Source organism: Erythrolamprus reginae, chromosome 1 (genome assembly GCF_031021105.1).
Source record: "Erythrolamprus reginae isolate rEryReg1 chromosome 1, rEryReg1.hap1, whole genome shotgun sequence".
Lineage (NCBI taxonomy): Eukaryota > Metazoa > Chordata > Lepidosauria > Squamata > Dipsadidae > Erythrolamprus > Erythrolamprus reginae.
Window position 1 is genome coordinate 387009709 of NC_091950.1, and position 19171 is coordinate 387028879.

Genomic DNA, 19171 nt, shown 5'->3' on the forward strand with positions numbered 1-19171 from the left:
TCATATGTATAAAGCCTTTTAAGTTTTATTTAGTACTGGCACCATGCTTACTATTAGTCCTTCAAAGCAGACCTTCAATTCAAATTATTTCCTTATCCACTATCCCTGCCATATTCTGAAAGGGGTGCTTGTTAATCTAGAGCCACCCTTTCCAGCTGTCCCTGACCTTTATCTGTAAGATTTTATGTAAGGGAATCCTCCTTTCAACTGGAAAACACATAGGTAAAACACTATGAATTGGTTGTTTTGAAAGGAAAAATAGATTTATTAATAGCAAAGGAATAGAAGTTAATCAAGTTGACAGAATAGCAATTAAATTAACACCAGTGTGCTGCTGGCAGTCATAACATTTCTGGATCCACAAAATTTCTGCTAGAATTCACAGTCATAGTGGATTGCAGCTATGTTTGAAGACAAAACTGTTGCTTGCACACTTAAAAAACAACAACTCCGGAGTCTTCAGTTCACCATTGATTGCAGAATTTGCCAACCACAGCACCACCATTTTCTTCTGGATTCTTGTGGGCCACCGTCCTTGAACATTCATTTGAGTTTCATACTATCAAAGATAATACATTTTGGTCTGCAGTCTCTTTAAGGAAGAATATTTTTTATAAATCAAAATGGGAGATAGAGAACCAAAACCCAAGCCTATGCCAACAACTAGCCTTCTCTGCATATGCTGCTGCTTCTTTAGGCTTTGAATTAGCAATGGGATGGAGAGCTCTCATGTCCCAAATCAGGAAAGCAGATCTTTCATAAAGGCCACTGGCCACTGATCCCCATAATAACACCTTTAGGTCAGTGATGGCAAACCTTTTTTGGTTTGTGTGCCAAAAGGCAATGTGTGTGCATGCTAATGTGTGTGCATATGCCCACACCCATTCCCTCCCCCCAAGCATGAGTTACCCCCAAGCTCCCCCCATGCACATGTGTATAACCCCACCCCGCCCCACCCATGAGCACAGCCTGGTATGGTGAAAAAACAGAAGCTTCCTGAAGCTCTGGAGTGTGAAAAACAGCACAACGGGCAAACCAGAAGTCTGTTTTTCCAAACTTCCGGTTTGCCCATTAGGCCATTTCTCGCCCTCTGGGGCTTTCCTGAAGCCTCCAAAGGGTGAAGCAGCCTTCCCCAAGGCTGAAAATCAGATGGCCACCGCACATATGACATAGGTCAAAGCCTCACGTGCCCTCCGATATGGCTCCGCATGCCACCAGTGGCACGCGTGCCATAGGTTCGCCATCACTGGTTTAGGTATATTGCTGGCTTATATACTGTTTTTTGTTTTATTTTTTTATCTTTCCTTAACCTCCATTCTATTTTTATGGGCTGGCTTATACATTCCTTCGTTTTTCAAAAGATGACTGAAGACTGAGCATGTGGAAAGCTGCAGTTAAAAATTTCCGTTCTAATTCATACATACCTTTCACATGTACACACACATATACAAACATACCACTTGATATTACATTTATGTATATCAATTCTATATAAACATATAATATTGGTGTCCAAGTTATCTGGAGGATTTCTTAAAAAATAGAACTTGGCAGTTTTGATTGAACAGATCAAAGTCATTTGGAATGGTTCTTCTAAGACCAGAACTAGACAAAAAACAAAAAAAAGATGGGAGGGAGAAACAAGAAAAAAATAGTATTTCTTGACAATTGCCCATCGCCTTTGAGTCTCAAGCTTGGTAACTCCCTTAGAAGGCGGTGAGGAGGCAGAAGATTTTTAAGCTGTGATGATGTCTCCATGTGTTTCCCCTAAGACTAGGCTGTTCCAAGAATCTTGCTTGACGCTAGGCTGGGGCGATTGGTTGATAGCTGCTTGGTAACCCTGTGGGGAAAGTTTGAGAGTAGACACGGTGGAGTGAAGAGCAGGTCCATGCCCAGACATTGCCGCAACAGAGAAAGCCTAGTGGGGAGAGGGGGAAAAAAGGAAAGAGAATGTAAATAATGGTGAGGAAAAGAGAAAATAATGCTATTTCATCTTTTACCTGCAGCAGTCTCTTAAAAACTGAACCATGAGATAAAACTGAACCATGAGATGGGTGGCAAATACATTAAACAAACAAACAAATAAACTGTCAGGTTTAGCAATCCTGGGTGATATTTCACTGTGGTATGTGACCAGATTTTTACATTGTATAGAGGGACACCATTGACCGGGGGGGGGGGGGGATTACAAATTTGGTTTATATGGAGCAAAAAAAAATCTCTTTTTCTCTCTATCTCTCTTCCTTCTTCCATTTCGTTCTATTTCTCCCTCTTTCTCTTTCTCTCCATCCCTCTTTCTCTCTTTTCTTTCCTCTCTTTTTTATATGAAGTAGCATATAAATCTAAATGCTATTGCTATGAAAGAAAGAAAGAAAGAGAAAGAAAGAAAGAGGAAGGAAGGAAGGAAGGAAAGAGAGAAAAGGAAGGAAGGAAGGAAAGAGAGACAAAAGAAGGAAGGAGGAAGAAAAAGAAAGGAAACAAAGAAAGAGAAAGGAAAGAAAGAAAAAAGAAAGAAAGAAAGAAAGAAAGAAAGAAAGAAAGAAAGAAAGAAAGAAAATAACCCAGATGCATTAAAAGATACACAGGCGGAAATGGACTAAAGGTTTAGGCATCACAAATTCTCCTTCAAGATACCATTGTGGATTTTACAAGTAAAGCAATCATGGGAGAGTGCAGAGTCCACCTCGGAGGCTGCACCACTGTGAGCAGAAATCAAGTTGGACCCAACAATTTCGTCAAGCCGAAGCCGGATCCAAACTGGCAGGAGGCTGCAGTCTAAGCGGAGACCTCCCAGGCAAAAAAGCCTCAGCGTGTTTAAAGACGGGGGAAGCCAAGAGGCGACGAGAACTGAAGGCGACGCCAAAGAAAGTGAACGGGTGGTGGGGGGAGCAAAAAGGAAGAGCCTCGATGCGGCTGCCGGACTACGGCAGGGGCCTAAGACGGCTTAGATCACTGGCTTCTAGCTTTTCCTTCCCTACCTCTTCCCTTAGAAGCCCAGACTGGGAGCTAGCAGGAGGAAAAGAACTCGAGGCCCACCGAGGCTTTTTGCGCCGAGCTTTGAGAGGGCGGGCGGCTCTGGCTTTCTCCTCATAACAGGGCTGGAGGGGAGGAAGAACGAGGCCAGTCCAAGAAGGGGCGCAGAGGCCCGCCCCCCCAAACCCTATCTTCCAGGGACATGAATTCCTCCTGCTCTCCCCCCACCGCTGGCCGTCCCGCACTTCCATTCAAAAATCGGGACATTTTAGAAAGTGGGTGGGACGTGGGACAAATCATTCAAAAGCGTGACTATAATTTAATGCCTGAGGAGGGCAAAAACTGCTTCCCCCATCCTCCCGGAGATCCTCTGGAAGCCGGAAGAGTCTTGTTTCCCAACTTCTGATGGGCCTAGCAGGCTTGTGTTTCACCCTCCCCAGGCTCCAAAGACTTCCCTAGAGCTGGGGGAGGGTAAAAATGCCACCCCGCACCCCCCCCTGGAGGCTCTCTGGAAGCCAAAAATGCAGGATTCTGATTATGCAACCTGGGTACAGGAATTTTTATTTACAAGCTTGCTGTGGAACGCTGAAGCCTTAACTCAACTCTGTTCTGTTAAATTCAGTACAGGATTGTTGACAAATTAAAATACAGTGGTACCTCTACTTAAGAACTTAATTCATTCTGTGACCAGGTTCTTAAGCAGAAAAGTTTGTAAGTAGAAGCAATTTTTCCCATAGGAATCAATGTAAAAGCAAATAATGCGTGAAAAAAAGAAATGCAGAAAGAAAGAAAAGCTCAGAATTTGGGTTGGAGGAGGAGGAGGAAGAAGAGGAGGAGGACAGTCGCTGCCCAGAGCAAAGAACATTTCTTTTCTCTGGGCACTGGCAGAGGTTTATTCCCTCTCCAAGCGCCCAGGGAAAGGAAAATGCTTTGTTCGTTCTGGACTGCCAAAGCCTCCTTAAACACCACCAAAAGGCTCCTCTGGTAGCCCAGAAAAGCCTGAGGTGGCCGGGATTAAAGGGGGAATGGCAGGAAACTGGTCAGGCCTTCATGCCACTCTCAAATTTCCTGGGAAATTTTTCCAGGCTCAGGTTCTTAAGTAGAAAATGTTTCTTAAGAAAAAGGAAAAAAAAATTGAACACCTGGTTCTTATCTAGAAAAGTTCTTTAAGTAGAGGCGTTCTTAAGCAGAGGTACCACTGTACATAGAAAGCCATGTGTGTCTGAGTTTGAACTGCTTGACCAAAAGGCAGAATACAGATGCAGAGTCAATAAGCAATGAGAAGGCATGACTATTATTTCGCATGATAAAGAGCTTCACCTGAGGAATAGGGCTCTGGTGTCCATAATGAGATGAGATCCCTGGTTCGGTCTTGATAGGGCGCATTTCTTCAGCAGTAGTAGTGTTGGTTGTGCTGGTGCAGGGGGGTGAGCTAATGGCAGTGGAGAGGCTTTCATTGGTGCTTGATCCTAGGGTGGGAGGTGGGAAAAGGAGAGATAAACTGTTAAACCAGATCTGCCCTAAGACATAAAAACATAGACACATAGAAGATTGACAGCAGAAAAAGACCTCATAGTCTATCTAATCTGCCCTTATACTGTTTCCTGTATTTTATCTTAGGATGGATATATGTTTATCCCATTCAGTTAACGTGGATTTACCAACCACGTCTGCTGGAAGTTTGTTCCAAGCATCTACTCCTCTTTCAGTAAAATAATATTTTCTCACATTGTTTCTGAGATTTTAGCCAAACATTAAAGTATTGGCTACTGTTGCTGCTGTAATAAGAATGAATGTTAAATAAGAAAAAGGCCAAATGGATCTTCCATCAGAAAGGCTTTCAGAGAGAAACACAATAACCTTGCTATAGCATGCCAGAATGTATTGACATTCAGCTCCTAGGTAATTACAAGAGTTGATATCCAAATATCTGCAGGATCCTATCTGAATTGACCCATCCAACATGCCCATCTTAATAGCAGCAGCTTTGGTCAAACTCCATCAATGAAACGGAGAGAAAGGAGGTACTGTCTTGCTCAGTCTTGGGGAATACCTTCACCTTAGAATGCAGACTAGGTTCTTTCTAAGGGCCTTAGAAGATGGAATTATTCCAAAGAACACTGGATGAAATACTTGGTTCTTACCAAATTTATTTCACTTTGGATTACTTATCTGTATTTTTTATACGTAGAAGTTTTTGTTGAGTGTTTTGTAAACTGTCACAAAGTCTATTAGGAATTGATGGTATCCAAGGGAAATGAATGGATGGATGGGTGGATGGATGGGTGGGTGGGTGAATGAAGTGTTTTATTTGAAAGACTATAAAATGTCCTTGTTTGATTTTGGTGTACATTTTCCAGCTTTGGCAGATGTTCACTACCTGACTCTGTTGTTTCTTCCCCAAACCCCAAAATCTTCAACCTTACATTATCTACAATTGACCTCTCCCCTTTTCTAAGAGGTCTGTAAGGGGTGTGCATAAGCGCACCATTGTGCCTACCGTCCCTATCCTACTGTCCTATTGTCTTCTTCTATCGTTATGTTTCTATATACTTCTATCCTATACTTGTTTGACAAATTAAATAAATGAATGAATGAATGAATGAATGAATGTTAAGCTTAAATTGTAATTACCACTGAGTCATATTAGATAAGATTTTTTTTCTAACTGTACTCACCTGTTGATGTCTTGGATTTGCTCAAGTTCTTTGGCTTACGCTTCCTGGTTTGGATCCCTTCTTTTCTCATAGCTAAAGGTCTTGGAACCTATGAAGATACATTAGAGATCAACATTAATCCCCTAGAAAACTTTGCAGTTTTTCCAAAATCGTGTGAGTAACCCATTGTTTTCTTAACTGATTTGTACTGTGCTTCCACATGTTGACACAACAAATGTAAAAAGGTTGTGTGTTGCCCAAGAGATTTTCTTGGAGGCAGTTTACAAAAAGACAAGAAATTGGCAAACTGTATTTTTATTACCCTTTTGACAGGCAAGTCAGATTCATAATGTGTGGTGTGAAATATACTTGTGTATTAGGAAGAAGCCTCTTTCAGGCTATAAATAGAAAGAAGTATAGTTTTGGTTATTGTTGCTCACGGGCTATTATAGCTTTTGATTCTTAATGGGCTATCTAAGGCCATTGTGCTCCCCAAAGCTTATAATCCCTCTTTACAGCTTCAAATACAAATTTAAAACATTTTTAAAGAATTATTTCTTTTGGAAATTGTTATGCAGGTTGGCAAATATAGTACTTAGCATATTCTATCTCTTCACCTATTTTTGTAGTAATAAGGCAAATTTTCACATCTGCCAACCCACATTGGAGCAGCATGGCAGATCATGTTCTATTCCTTCCACATGCCAATACAATAAAATGGCCCTCGTACCCCAGAGCCTCTAGGGCAGCTATCCATATAGTAAGCAGAAAGAATCCATCTGGCTACACAAGTGAAATAGACTACATCATGTCAAGCGATAAAATCATATTCTGCAATTGTATTGTCATCAATTGTTTTAATGTTGGAAGTGATCATAGAATGATATGAGCAAAAGTGAAGATACTGTTAAAAAAGGCATATAAAAATGATAATGATATTCCTAAAAACAAAAAGAGTGATTAGCTGTTAGAAGAGAATAGCAATTTTGAGATTAATCTGTCAAATTGCTTTGCTCTATTGGAAGATTTGGAAGAGATGAACATTACAGACAAAAATGGACAAATAGTTAAAAACATTCTAGAATCTCCTACATCTATAGCACTGCTGGGAAAACACTTGGTGCAGTCAAAAATATCCGATGAAACTAACGATTTAATGAAAAAGCAACGGACAATAAAGAATACCGGAGGTTTTCCTCCTCTCTCCCATCTTTGGCTTCAAAGTAATGCCCAGAAAGGGCAGTTTCTCTGCACTCTTTATTAATAAGAAGCCATACACAGGGAGAAATGTCCTGATTGCCACCTTCTTACAAAACTGGTGACTTCCAGATGTCTGGAAGTCCGAGTCTGCGGAGAGGGGCGGCATACAAAGCTAATAATTATTATTATTTAAATATACTTTACTAGATTATAAAAAAAAGAAAACAGGGAAAAGGGGGATGGGAATACAAAAAAGAGAAGTGGGAGGGGGTTGGGGTAAACAGTATTTTTATACAGCGACTTATATATATTATTGTATATACATTCCAAATATTTTTCTATATGTAGGTATTTTGTATTCAATATTCTTATTTGGATAATCTTATGGCTGTAGTATTTAATCAAGAATAGCGTAGAAAGAAGAGGTGGTTGGAGGTGGGATAGAAAAGGAAAGAGAATGGAAAGAAAAGATGAAGATAGAGAGGAGAAAGAAGAAAAAGGGGAGGGGTGGTACCTGCAAACTAGCAGGCATTTGGATTGTGACGACTTAGTTTGATTATATTTATTATTTTTGTTAGTGAGAAGTAATTGTAGGTTGCGATATTAGTAAATTTCTGATAATTATCAAATGGATTGAACCCAGAGAGGGGTTGCATTGATTTTGATCCGAATTTTTATTGTGTATATCTTTATTTTGATTTGTATTAAGAGATTTTAATTGGTTTTTGTTTTATTGTCCTTAAAGTTGGATAGCCATCTGAACCATTTCTCCCACTAATAAATTATTATTGTTGTTGTTGTTGTTGTTGTTATTGTTGTTGTTGTTGTTGTTATTATTATTATTATTATTATTATTATTATTATTATTATTATAATATTATATTGCATTCTCAGAATTCCCATCCAGCATGACTTTCAAACTGGGGGGAAGTGCCATAGATAGGTAATGCTTTATTTTCTCCTCTCACCCCATGGAGCTTCATGTATAAACCACAAGCATTGCAGACTGGCTCTCCTTCAGCGTTCCGGCGCCACAGTGTGGTTGTAGATGTATGGCAGTTTGCACATGATAATCCAATCCGACGGGAGGCTGACTGTGAGGGCAAGAATTCAAAGCAAGAATACTTGATTAATTGACTAAGACTGATATTATCTTATCAATCTTTTTTTTACTAATTATCATAACTTGCTCTAAAATATGCCAAAATTACTAGACACAAAAACAGCCCCCCCCCCCTATCTGTATAATCTGGAGGACAGAAGGGAGAGGGGGGACATGATCGAAATATTTAAATATGTCAATGGGTTAAATAAGGTTCAGCACAGAAGTATTTTTAATAGGAAAGTGAACACAAGAACAAGGGAGCACAATCTGAGGTTAGTTGGGGGAAAGATCAGAAGCAACGTGAGAAAATATTACTTTACTAAAAGAGTATTAGATGATTGGAACAAACTTCCAGCAGACGTGGTTGGTAAATCCACAGTAACTGATTTTAAATATGCCTGGGATAAACATATATCCATCCTAAGATAAAATGCAGGAATTGTATAAGGGCAGACTAGATGGACCATGAGGTCTTTTTCTGCCGTCAATCTTCTATGTTTCTATGCCATCACTTTGCTAAACACCTAATTCCCACATCACTGTCTTATATCTAAGGATATTTACCCATGTAGGACAGCTGTATTGCTATTATCCTTTTCATCTTTCCTATTACCTTCTCCTATGGTACATTATGGATTTATAAGTTTATCATTTTATTGTTTGTATTTACACTGAGAGCTTATGCACCTGAGGCAAATTCCTTGTGTGACGCAGCAGGAGAAATAAGCTTCAGAGCCATATCGAAACCTTATAAAATGGTGTAAATCTAATTTGCTTTTTACAGGTCAAGATTAATATCGGACAGCTGGAATTGAATCACAAAGGAGATTTTTCACAGACTGTGAGGGTTTGCATCACATTCCTTACCAGCCTCCTCTGGGGCTTGATCAGTGGCCGGTTAATGCCATTCATCTTGTGGTAGAGTCCACATGCATTACAAAGATAGTGGCCAGTGCCATCTCTTCGCCACAGTGGGGTGGACATAGCACCACAGTTGACACATTCCCGACCTTCGGAGTAATCATCGAAAAACTCTATAGGCACAAGACGGCAAAAATAAAGTAAGTCATCAAAGGATTTTTTCATGTAGCCATTTCACAAGTCTTTAGTCTTAACTCTTGAGCAGCTTGAATGTCCTTCCTTAGTCTACCCAGGGTGAAGGTTGTTATCTCCACTTTTTTTATTTCAAGTGTTTTTAGTTTGCTTTCAAAGGATAAAGCCTTTCTACCACATTTCACATAAAAAGACAATGCATGTCAATTTCAGGAATTATTTCTATTAGGAATCTACACAGAGAATAGTTTGCACAGTTTTGTATATTCCATACATTATTATTATTTCTATTAGGAATCTACACAGAGAATAGTTTGCACAGTTTTGTATATTCCATACATTATTATTATTATTATTATTATTATTATTATTGTTATTATTATTATTATTTATTGGATTTGTATGCCGCCCCTCTCCGCAGACTCGGGGCGGCTAACAACAGTGGTAAAACAACATGAACAATCCAATTAATAAAAACAACTAAAAAACCCTTATTATAAAAATACATGCTGGATAACAACTATCATTTCCAGCTAGTCAAAGCAGTGGCCATACTGACTAATTTTTTATTAATATTGATTGTTTCTTCATTGCTTATTTGACCCTTTATGACAATCATTAAGTGTTGTGCCACATGATTTTTGACAAATGTATCTTTTTCTTTTATGTACACTGAGAGCATATGCACCAAGACAAATTCCTTGTGTGTCCAATCACACTTGGCCAATAAAGAATTATATTCTGTTTTGTTCTGTTCTGTTCTAATGACATTAAGAGTGTTTAAATCCAGCACATAACAGAAACCGTAAGGTTGGGGAAGATACAAAAGGTAAGGGCTGCCTATTATTGTAGTTTCTAAAACTGAACAGTAGAGGGAGATCTTCTTTCAATCTATACCAGAACAAATGGCAGACCTGTATTATTAACTTCTACAAAGGTGTTGGATGAATTTATCAAATATTTAAAGGCCCGCTTTACTTAAAATGTGTAGCAGATAGACTGCTCTACTTCTGTCTCCTTATTCAAGTCTGAAAGTTGGTCAAGGGATTAAGGGACACGTGACACAATACATTAAATCTGCTTTAAAAGAATTTTATTTATTTTATTTATTCATTTGTCCAATACACAATACATATGGAAGAGAATAGACATGAAGTAATATATATAAAGATAATATGTAAAAATAGAGGAGAAGATATATGAAAGGAAGAAAATATATATGATATATGAGATAAAGGAAAGACAATTGGGCAGGGGACTTATGTATGCCCCTTACTGACCTCTTAGGAACCTGGAGAGGTCAATCGTGGATAGTCTAAGGGAGAAATGTTGGGGGTTAGGGGTTGACACTATTGAGTCTGGTAATGAGTTCCACGCTTCGACAACTCGATTGTTAAAGTCATATTTTTTTACAGTCAAGTTTGAATCTGTTGCTTGCTCTTGTGTTGTTGCGGTTGAAGCTGAAGTAGTCATTGACTGGTAGGACATTGCAGCATATGATCTTGTGGGCAATACTTAAATCGTGTTTTAGGCGTCAGCATTGTCAGCATTGCTAGCTCACAGCATTATATATATAATGCTGTGAGCTAGCACACACACACACACACACACACACATTATACACACACGCACACACACACAAATTTATGCATATCACAATTCCATTTGGTGCAATACTTGTGGCTGAATGCACATTTGACTTCAGTGTTCCTTCTCATTTCATTTATGTCTGTCTATGCACATTATTCCTCGCAAATCCTGAGAATCAACCCTGCTCATTTTCCCCAGCATAACTATTTCAGTGCCGATGTAAAAATCTGTCTGTATTTTGTTAACAACTTTATCTAAAAAGGATACCATCAGAAAATTGTCTGAGAAACTTGATTCAGTTAGAGTATGATGGTTGCTCGTGATTTATTGAATTAACCACAGTGACTGAATTTAGATTGTTGTACACCAAGTCAGCACTTGTAAATGTCCCATCTCACTCACCAATAGCATTTACTGTGTGTTTGAGGGGAAGGGGAGTCAGTACTGTCCTGGGTGAATGACATTATAAAGACATGTTGCTAAGGGAAGAAGATACTTTGCATTTGGCATTAGCTGATATTATGAAACAACTCCCTTTAAAAATAATATCATTTTGTAGCATCTGCACTAATTATGTTTAGAAGCAAAAATTTGTATACTGAGGAAAATTAATCTTCCACAGATGTCAGAGTGATGCTCCTTGGACAAAGCTATTAACCTTGCAGAAAGGAAAAGAGACACAATATAAACATGTGAGTTTATAGACTCAGAAGGTCTAAGAGAAGTTTGGAGGAGGATTTCAGAAATACTCGCACATATGCATACATCCCCCAGGGCACCGTTGCACTGATCAAAGTAGAGTGCCAGTCTGATATCTCCCAAACAGCTGTTTCTAAGTTAAGAACAATGTTGGGAAAATAATTCAGAGTACCATCTGTTATAGTTGTGGGGTTTGTTCCAAAGGAGGGAGAACCATAGGAGTCCTACAGTAGCTCTTTACCTCCAAATATAGCTTGCATAATTGTAAACAAAGCAAATTCTGTGAAGGTGCTGTAATCCTCCTCCCAATGAAACTTGGAAATGTGGAATGTCTCGCTGCTAAGAAGGACAAAATATAACAAGCAAACAGAATAACTGCACTTTAAATAATACCGACTGAAATTGGTTCAGATTCTCTCTCCCCGTCTCTCTCCCTCCCTCCCTCCCTCCCTCTCTCACAAGAGCAAGAGGAGAGGCGTCCTTGCAGTTTGCACTGCCCTAAATTTATATGTGGTACACACTGGGGCTGCCTGGGATTTATCATGTAGGAACAGAGGGCTGTTTGTGCCGAATGTTGGAATATTGAGACAGAATATACATAACGTTCAGGCCTGGGTAGATAAGCAATGTATTTTTTTGATAGACGTTCAGCCTTGACTGTGCCAGACAGAAGCTGGAAAGCTTTGAAAAACTGCCTGCAAGCTTTTTGAAAAAACATCATTTGGTTTTGGAGAGTCTCTAATAAATTATTACTTTTTACCCTTTGAATGTGCTGGAATAAGCTAACTTTGCACACTTTCATAATGATTTTGAAGAATGTCTTTGGCTCTTGAAAGGGTACCTCATCTCTTTAATATTTGCTAAACAATCACATTGTTTTTGGCATGCATCTGGTTAAAAATGCAGCTGCTTTAAAAATGTAAACTTATTAAAATAACTCATAGCTTTGTCCTTTTTTTCAGCTTAATCAGTTATAATCAATAGTAGGATGGTGTTTTGTTTACATAATGTTTAAGTGTTTCTAAAGCATACTGAAAACATGCACAGCTGTGTTGGACATATATTTTATTATAATTGTTGATTTTCTATTGGTTTTATATACTGAAGGTTTTTAGCAGTTTTACTTTGAGTGTGCAAGCATTTTCAGACTTAATGCAAACCTGTATTTGAAGGTGTTGGAGGCTGTACATCCCAAACAATTATCTCAACCAAGAAAAATGAGATTAAATATGATTTAATTTACATTTAATTAAAATTAGTTTCAACACATTTCATGCGGTCATTTCACAAAATTCTAACCATTTCCCATATATCTCACATTAAAAATGGCAATTTAGAGGGAATTTTTGGAAGAGTTCTTAGAACCATTCCCAACACTTCCTGGGAGACAGATTGTACTTTTTGGCAGTACTGTGACAATGCACCTATATAGTAAATGTAAAACATAGTAAATGGAGAATCAGTTATGACTGATACAGTAGCAGTTATCCAATATTATCAGCTTCTACAACTCAACTTTTTGCCACAATGCAAAAAGGATATTGAGACTCTAAAAAGAGTGCAGAGAAGAGCAACAAAGATGATTAGGGGACTGGAGGCTAAAACATATGAAGAACGGTTGCAGGAACTGGGCATGAAAAGAAGGACCAGGGGAGACATGATAGCAGTCTTCCAGTATGTTGCCACAAAGAAGAAGGAGTCAACCTATTCTCCAAAGCACTTGTGTGTAGAACAAGAAGTAATGGGTGGAAACTATACAAGGAGAGAAGTAATTTAGAACTAAGGAGAAATTTCCTGACAGTCAGAACGGTTGATCAGTGGAACAGTTTGCCTCTAGAAGTTGTGAGTGCCCCAACAGTGCACTGGAAGTTTTTAAGCAGATGTTGGATAACCATCTGTCTGAATTAGTGTAGGGTTTTCTGCCTAAGCAGGGGATTGGACTAGAAGACCTCCAAGGTCTGTTCCAACTCTGTTATTATTATTATTATACCTGAGAATTGTACTGATGCTATAATTATGTGAGATCATTTTGTCGAAGCGTTATATAAACATGTATGCATGGAAAAGAAAAGTGTAAATTATAGTCTTGTCATAGTATCGAATATTTATTGAGTCCAAATGAGATTAGTTTTATAATAGGACTGTGCACCAATTTTAGAAAATGATACTATAGGTGAGCCATAACAGGGATATTTGCAGGCCATATGTTATATATGCCCACTGTACAAGATTTCCTAACTCCACCTGAAATTGTTAGAAACTTTTGGACACCCCTCTTCATGCATAGTTATGATCCTTGTTAAAATTTACATTCTGAAGGCTATCAGTAAAGCTTCAGTCACATTTTCAATTTAATAATATTTAGCAGTAGTAGAAACATGCCTGAATAATACATTAAAATCAGGCTGTACTCTCACAACCTGATGCTCTTTAACCCTAGCAGCGAATTGCAATGCAAGAGAATGAGATGGAAGAAGATGGATATGTATAGACAGTCATGGAGATGGGGCTTTGAAGAAATACTCAGAAGCTAGTGACAGAAACAAGGGCATTCCTTAAAGCCGCAGAAAGAAGATGTTAGGAAAAGGCTCAAACTAGTTCCTTCTGATTCACACTAAGGATAGGTAAAACAGAAATGAACTTGCAAGTTACTGATACTATTACTGTCAGACTTGTGGCCTGTAGGCCTGATGTGTCACACGCAGCTCCACAAAGGGGGAAAACATTGTGATGAGTCATGTGATGGCAACATGACGTTGCAAATTTGACAACATGACATGGCAATTTTAGCACCCATGCTGTAGCCTATCTCAATGAAGTATAGTTCCAGTCTTCCTATGGAGTGATCTTCATGATCTGGCCTACATTTTGAGCTGACATGTACATTAATACATAAATACCAATACTGTATATAATAAAATTCCAGATTAAAGTAAGAAGAAAATGGGTTGTAAAACTTCTGTACCATAAAAAGTTGGACATTTTCTTTGGGAAAGACATCTGCCTGGAGCAGGGGTGTCAAACTTAAGGCCCTCTGGCCGGATCCGTCCTGCCGGATGCTTAAATCTGATCTGTGGGGCTGTCCTGTAAACAACGATGGACCTGCCTGTGGTGCCTCTGCCAGCAAAAACAGAGCTCCAGTTTTCACTGGCAGAACACTCGAGCTACCTGAGGTGCCCCTGACACAAGTAACATTGAGTTGGCCATGCCTTCCCCCAAGGTCAAACACAACCCTGATGCTGTCCTCAATAAAAATGAGTTTTGACACCCCTTATTAATGTCATTTGGAATAGATTGGTCTGCATGGACTATTAATTTAATTCATTTTAACAGTATTCCCTCTTTCTCCTCATCCACCATCATTTTAAGGTAACAGTACTAATTTTGCACTGAGGACTTCTCTGTTCTACCTCATTCTGAGCAACATACCTGAAGACCTCTCAGGTAGAAACATTTTTCATTCCAAGAGCTCCCCACCCTATTAGTTTTGTATCAGTTTTGCACAATCACTTTTCTCTAGATGTTCAAGGTAGCTTACATAGGAGCCTCCCTTTTATTCTCATAAGTCTGTAACATTAGTTAAGTGACAGACTGGCCCAAAGTTATCTCAGGAATTTTTAAGGCAGATGGTGGACCATTCAGTCCAACCTCTTTGTTATATTGGATTTCACTAGTGAGCAGGACCCCATTACCTTAAGGTAGCCACTCTGAGTCTCCGGAAAGGGGCGGCATACAAATCGAATAAATCTAATCTATATATTACTCAGAGTCTTTCAGGAGTTGGGTGGCATACAAATACAATAAGTAAGTAAGTAAGTAAGTAAGTAAGTAAGTAAGTAAGTAAGTAAGTAAGTAAGTAAGTAAGTAAGTAAGTAAGTAAGTAATTATCTGCTAATACTACCAGGCTCATATGCTATGAGATACTTTTGCATAAAGTAGATTCATCCCAACAAAATTTCCAACATTTTTTTTTTGCCTGGCACTTCTCCCTTTTGGAATAGTCTGTAGATGGTAAAGTGTTGCAGCATATGACACTGAATACAAATTATTCAATTCAGGCAGCAGCTGCAGTGGTTAAAACATCGGACTTGGCCCAAGATCCAAGGCGTATTTGATTATAAAGTGTGCTGGGGCAATTGAGGACATTCATTTTGAATAAGCAAGAACATAAAAGGAGGGACCAAGGGATAAAATAAAGGAAGACCTACGTGAATGCTGCTTTGAGCTCTTAATAAATGGAATACAAATGTAATAAATTAACAACAAAACTATTAAAGGAATGCATTATTGTTATTGTTGTTGTTGTTGTTGTTATTATTATTATTATTATTATTATTAGTTAGATTTGTATGCTGCCCCTCTCCGTAGACTCGGGGCGGGAGAAACTGCTAAGCTATTGTCCATCTTACTGTGGAGCAAAACTGCCCAAAGCATCTTGATTTACAGTTTTCTGCCTCTAGCCACAGCTGCTCTATATTCTGCCATTATGGGGCCTTTTGACACCTATTCTTTCCTGTGGGCATCCCAGCAATTTGGAAAGGAAATAGTTATTGAGGCAGCGGCTCCTGCCTGGAGTCAGAACAATAGGTCAGCAAGCCACTACATCCCATTCAGGAAAGATTTATTTATTTCTGATAATGCTTTTGAGAAATCCCTTTTGTCCACTTCAAGGGATATTTATATTCACTCCACACATATAGGGTAGTTTAGGCTGTCAATCTTGTTTGACATAGGATGTTGCCTTATATGTAATCTGGTGCTCAGAACATTGGAGTCGGATCTTTGGGAGCTAACTGACCATAGTTGTACAGTAGGAGTGTGCAACTTCCATTGACTAGATTTTAAATAGAGTAGACAAAGGACTAATTACACTCTTACTCAGGATTTCCCAGTCCTATCTGGAGTACTTAGAGACTTAACTCAAGAATATTTTACCCTTAGATTATCCACTGTTGACCTCACCTGATTCCTAAGAGATCAGTAAGGGGCGTGCATAAGTGCACCAGCGTGCCTACCATCCCTGTCCCAATGTTTTCCCCTTATTAGTATCCATCTCATGTACATAAATTGCATTATATCTATGTATACTACCAATACATACTTTACAAAATAAAATAAATAAATAAATAAATACTTCTGCGTGCATAGTTATGTTTCTTCCAGAAAATCACAGCCCGAAAATTATCAGAAATACTTCAGGCATGCTTTCATTTTAATAAACATTTAAATAACCGCTCCAAACTTGACTATAAAAAATATGACTTCAGTAACCGAGTTGTCGAAGCGTGGAACTCATTACCGGACTCCATAGTGTCATCCCCAAACCCCCAACAATTTACCCTTAGATTATCTACGGTTGACCTATCCAGATTCCTAAGAAGTCAGTAAGGGGCGAGTACAAGTGCACTAGAGTGCCTTCCGTCCCCTGTCCTATTGCTCTCCTATATCTCCTATACTTTTCTTCTATTCCTATATCTCTTCTTCTATTTTTTCATTGATATGTTCTATTACTATATCTTCTTTTCTATTATTTCTTAGATATATTTTACTATGAGTATCTCCTCTATAATCTTCATCATGTATTTTACTATGTGTATATAGATATATACCCACTAAAACCCTCATTGTCTATTGGACAAAATAAATAAATTAATAAATTAATAAAAATAAAATAAAATAAATAAATAGAAATAGTCCTGAACCTTCTGAATGTAACAAGTTCTTTCTACAACAGGGGTATCAAACCCAAGGCCTGGGGGTCAGACCTGGCCCTGAAAACAGGGAAGGAACGGCCTATAGTTCCTCTGCCAGCAAAAATGGAGCTTGGAAGGGCTGTACATGGCAGGAGGCAGTAGCAGCCAAAAATGGACCTCAGAAACCCATTTTCACTGGCAAAGCACTCCATGGGCGCCCTGGGCGCCCTGACATGAGTGATTTGAGCTGGCCACACCCACCCTGACTACGCCCACCCGAGACCCCCAAGGTCAAACACAATCCTGATACAGCCCTCGATGAAATCGGGTTTGACACCCTGGTTCTACAGTATAATGCCTTTGAACTCTCAGCATAAGTTTTGCAAGCCAAAAGAATGAGGACAATGAATGTAAAACACACAACATTTCATAAAGTAACAGGAAAATAAATAACCTGCACCACAAAATTAATTAATTATCATTAACTGAACGAACAGCCCTATAAAGTGAGTGAGTGAGTGAGTGAATGAGTGACACAAATTAAAATGTCTAGGTATAATTGCTGGCTTTGTATATTGGTGGACATTCCCATTACAAGGGTTAGAAGAATTTGCTTTTCAAAATAAGCTATATTTATCAAAATCTGTAATGTGCTAGCAATTTTACCATAACTGCTGAAAGCAATACACAGACAAAAATATACATTTCGGGGGGGGGGGGGGGGGGGGTTTAAAAAAAATAGGGTCCCCTTCCCCATCACCGTGGCTATAAATATAATGTAACACATTGTGTTCACTTACAATAATCCAATTATTGTAATCCAGCCTATCTCTCAGAATTATTTGGTAAAATGAGAAGTCATTCCAAGTATTGGGATCTTCAGAGCACCAACAAAGATTAAAGAGAAATGTAAGAAATTGGATTTAATGTGTATTGTTAAGTGTTTTCATGATGGTTCAATTCTGCACTTTTTGAAAATTTATTAAGTTATAAATCATTGTAGTAGCAGATTGTAGCACATTGTAGGTAGTCTTTTAAGCAGCAGCTCCTTCTCACCTATGTAGGGATAAAGTCAGCTTTACCCCCAGATAGAAATGCCTAGCTTTGCATTGTTAAATCAGAAGCCTCCTTTGTGTTTTGAAGTCAATTCTATCAATTCATTGAGGCTTATTCCTTAAGGCCCATGGCTTGGACATCTTAAGCATGTTAAGCATAGAACAATAATACCCAATGTTGTACTATGGCAAAATCATTAAAATCATACCCAATATCTGTGCTGTGACAAATTCTCATTAAGATAGCTTAAAGGATTAATAGTGATTCTGATTAGAGGGTTCCCTGTTATGGGGAAATGGAACTCTTTTTAAAAAAAATACATTTTGTTTTTGTTCTTTCAACATCTCATGTCATTTGCTTTCTGAGTTTCATACATCCATACAATATTCTTAACAACATTTCTTGTTTTTTAACAAAATTGCAATCCATTATCACAGAGGTCTTCAAACTTGGCAAGTTTAAGACTTGTGGACTTCAACTCCCAGAATTCTCCATCCAGCTGGCTGGAGAACTCTGGGAGTTGAAGTCCACAAGTCTTAAACTTGCCAAGTTTGAAGACCTCTGCATTATCATTTCATTTTCAATACATCTCTCACATTTCTTTTCCTCTTAATATCCATCTTTAGTCTTTTTTCCCTCTTATGTTTTTTCTCCCTATTTTAATTCCAACAAACATATACATGGTCAGGGAAGTGGAACTCTTGAGGGTGGGATGGAATCAACTGTTTATCTTGCAAAAAAACCACCCCATAATTATTTGCCAGCCTGGAAATCTGACCAAGAGCAGGCCAGGGGTGGGTTCTGGTTTCTCCCACTTCCAGTTCAGTCGGGGGTGTGCTGCGCCCATGCGCAGTACTTAAAAAAAACTTTAGTGCATGCACAGAAGCTAAAAATAAGACGGCAGCACCTACAGTGTCATCAGGAAAACCAGCTCAGGGGTGTGGAAGGTCTGGGTCACTGTGGGTTCTAGCGATCCAGGCCGCCACATTACTACCAATTATTCAAACTGGTCCAAACTGGGAGGAACCCACCTCTGGAGCAGACTATACTATTATAGCATTTTCTAGTACATCCAGGTATTGTTGATTATTATTTCCTAAGCAGCGGGTGTGGGGGGAACCTTTTTCATGTCCGAAGTAAAGCCA

General features: G+C 38.7%; 1 protein-coding gene across 2 annotated transcripts in view; it reads right to left on the reverse strand.

Moving 5' to 3' along the window:
* Positions 1-237: 237 nt before the first annotated feature.
* Positions 238-19171, reverse strand: part of GATA4 (GATA binding protein 4) — a 56848-nt gene continuing 37914 nt past the window's right edge. For both annotated transcript variants that reach the window (XM_070741748.1, XM_070741739.1), the window contains exons 3-7: positions 8803-8969; positions 7799-7924; positions 5652-5739; positions 4294-4442; positions 238-1918 (exon numbers count right to left, since the gene is read on the reverse strand). In XM_070741748.1, the coding sequence (XP_070597849.1) occupies positions 1736-1918; positions 4294-4442; positions 5652-5739; positions 7799-7924; positions 8803-8969 (713 nt within the window). In that variant the 3' untranslated portion in view covers positions 238-1735. The remainder of the gene's footprint in view (positions 1919-4293; positions 4443-5651; positions 5740-7798; positions 7925-8802; positions 8970-19171) is intronic.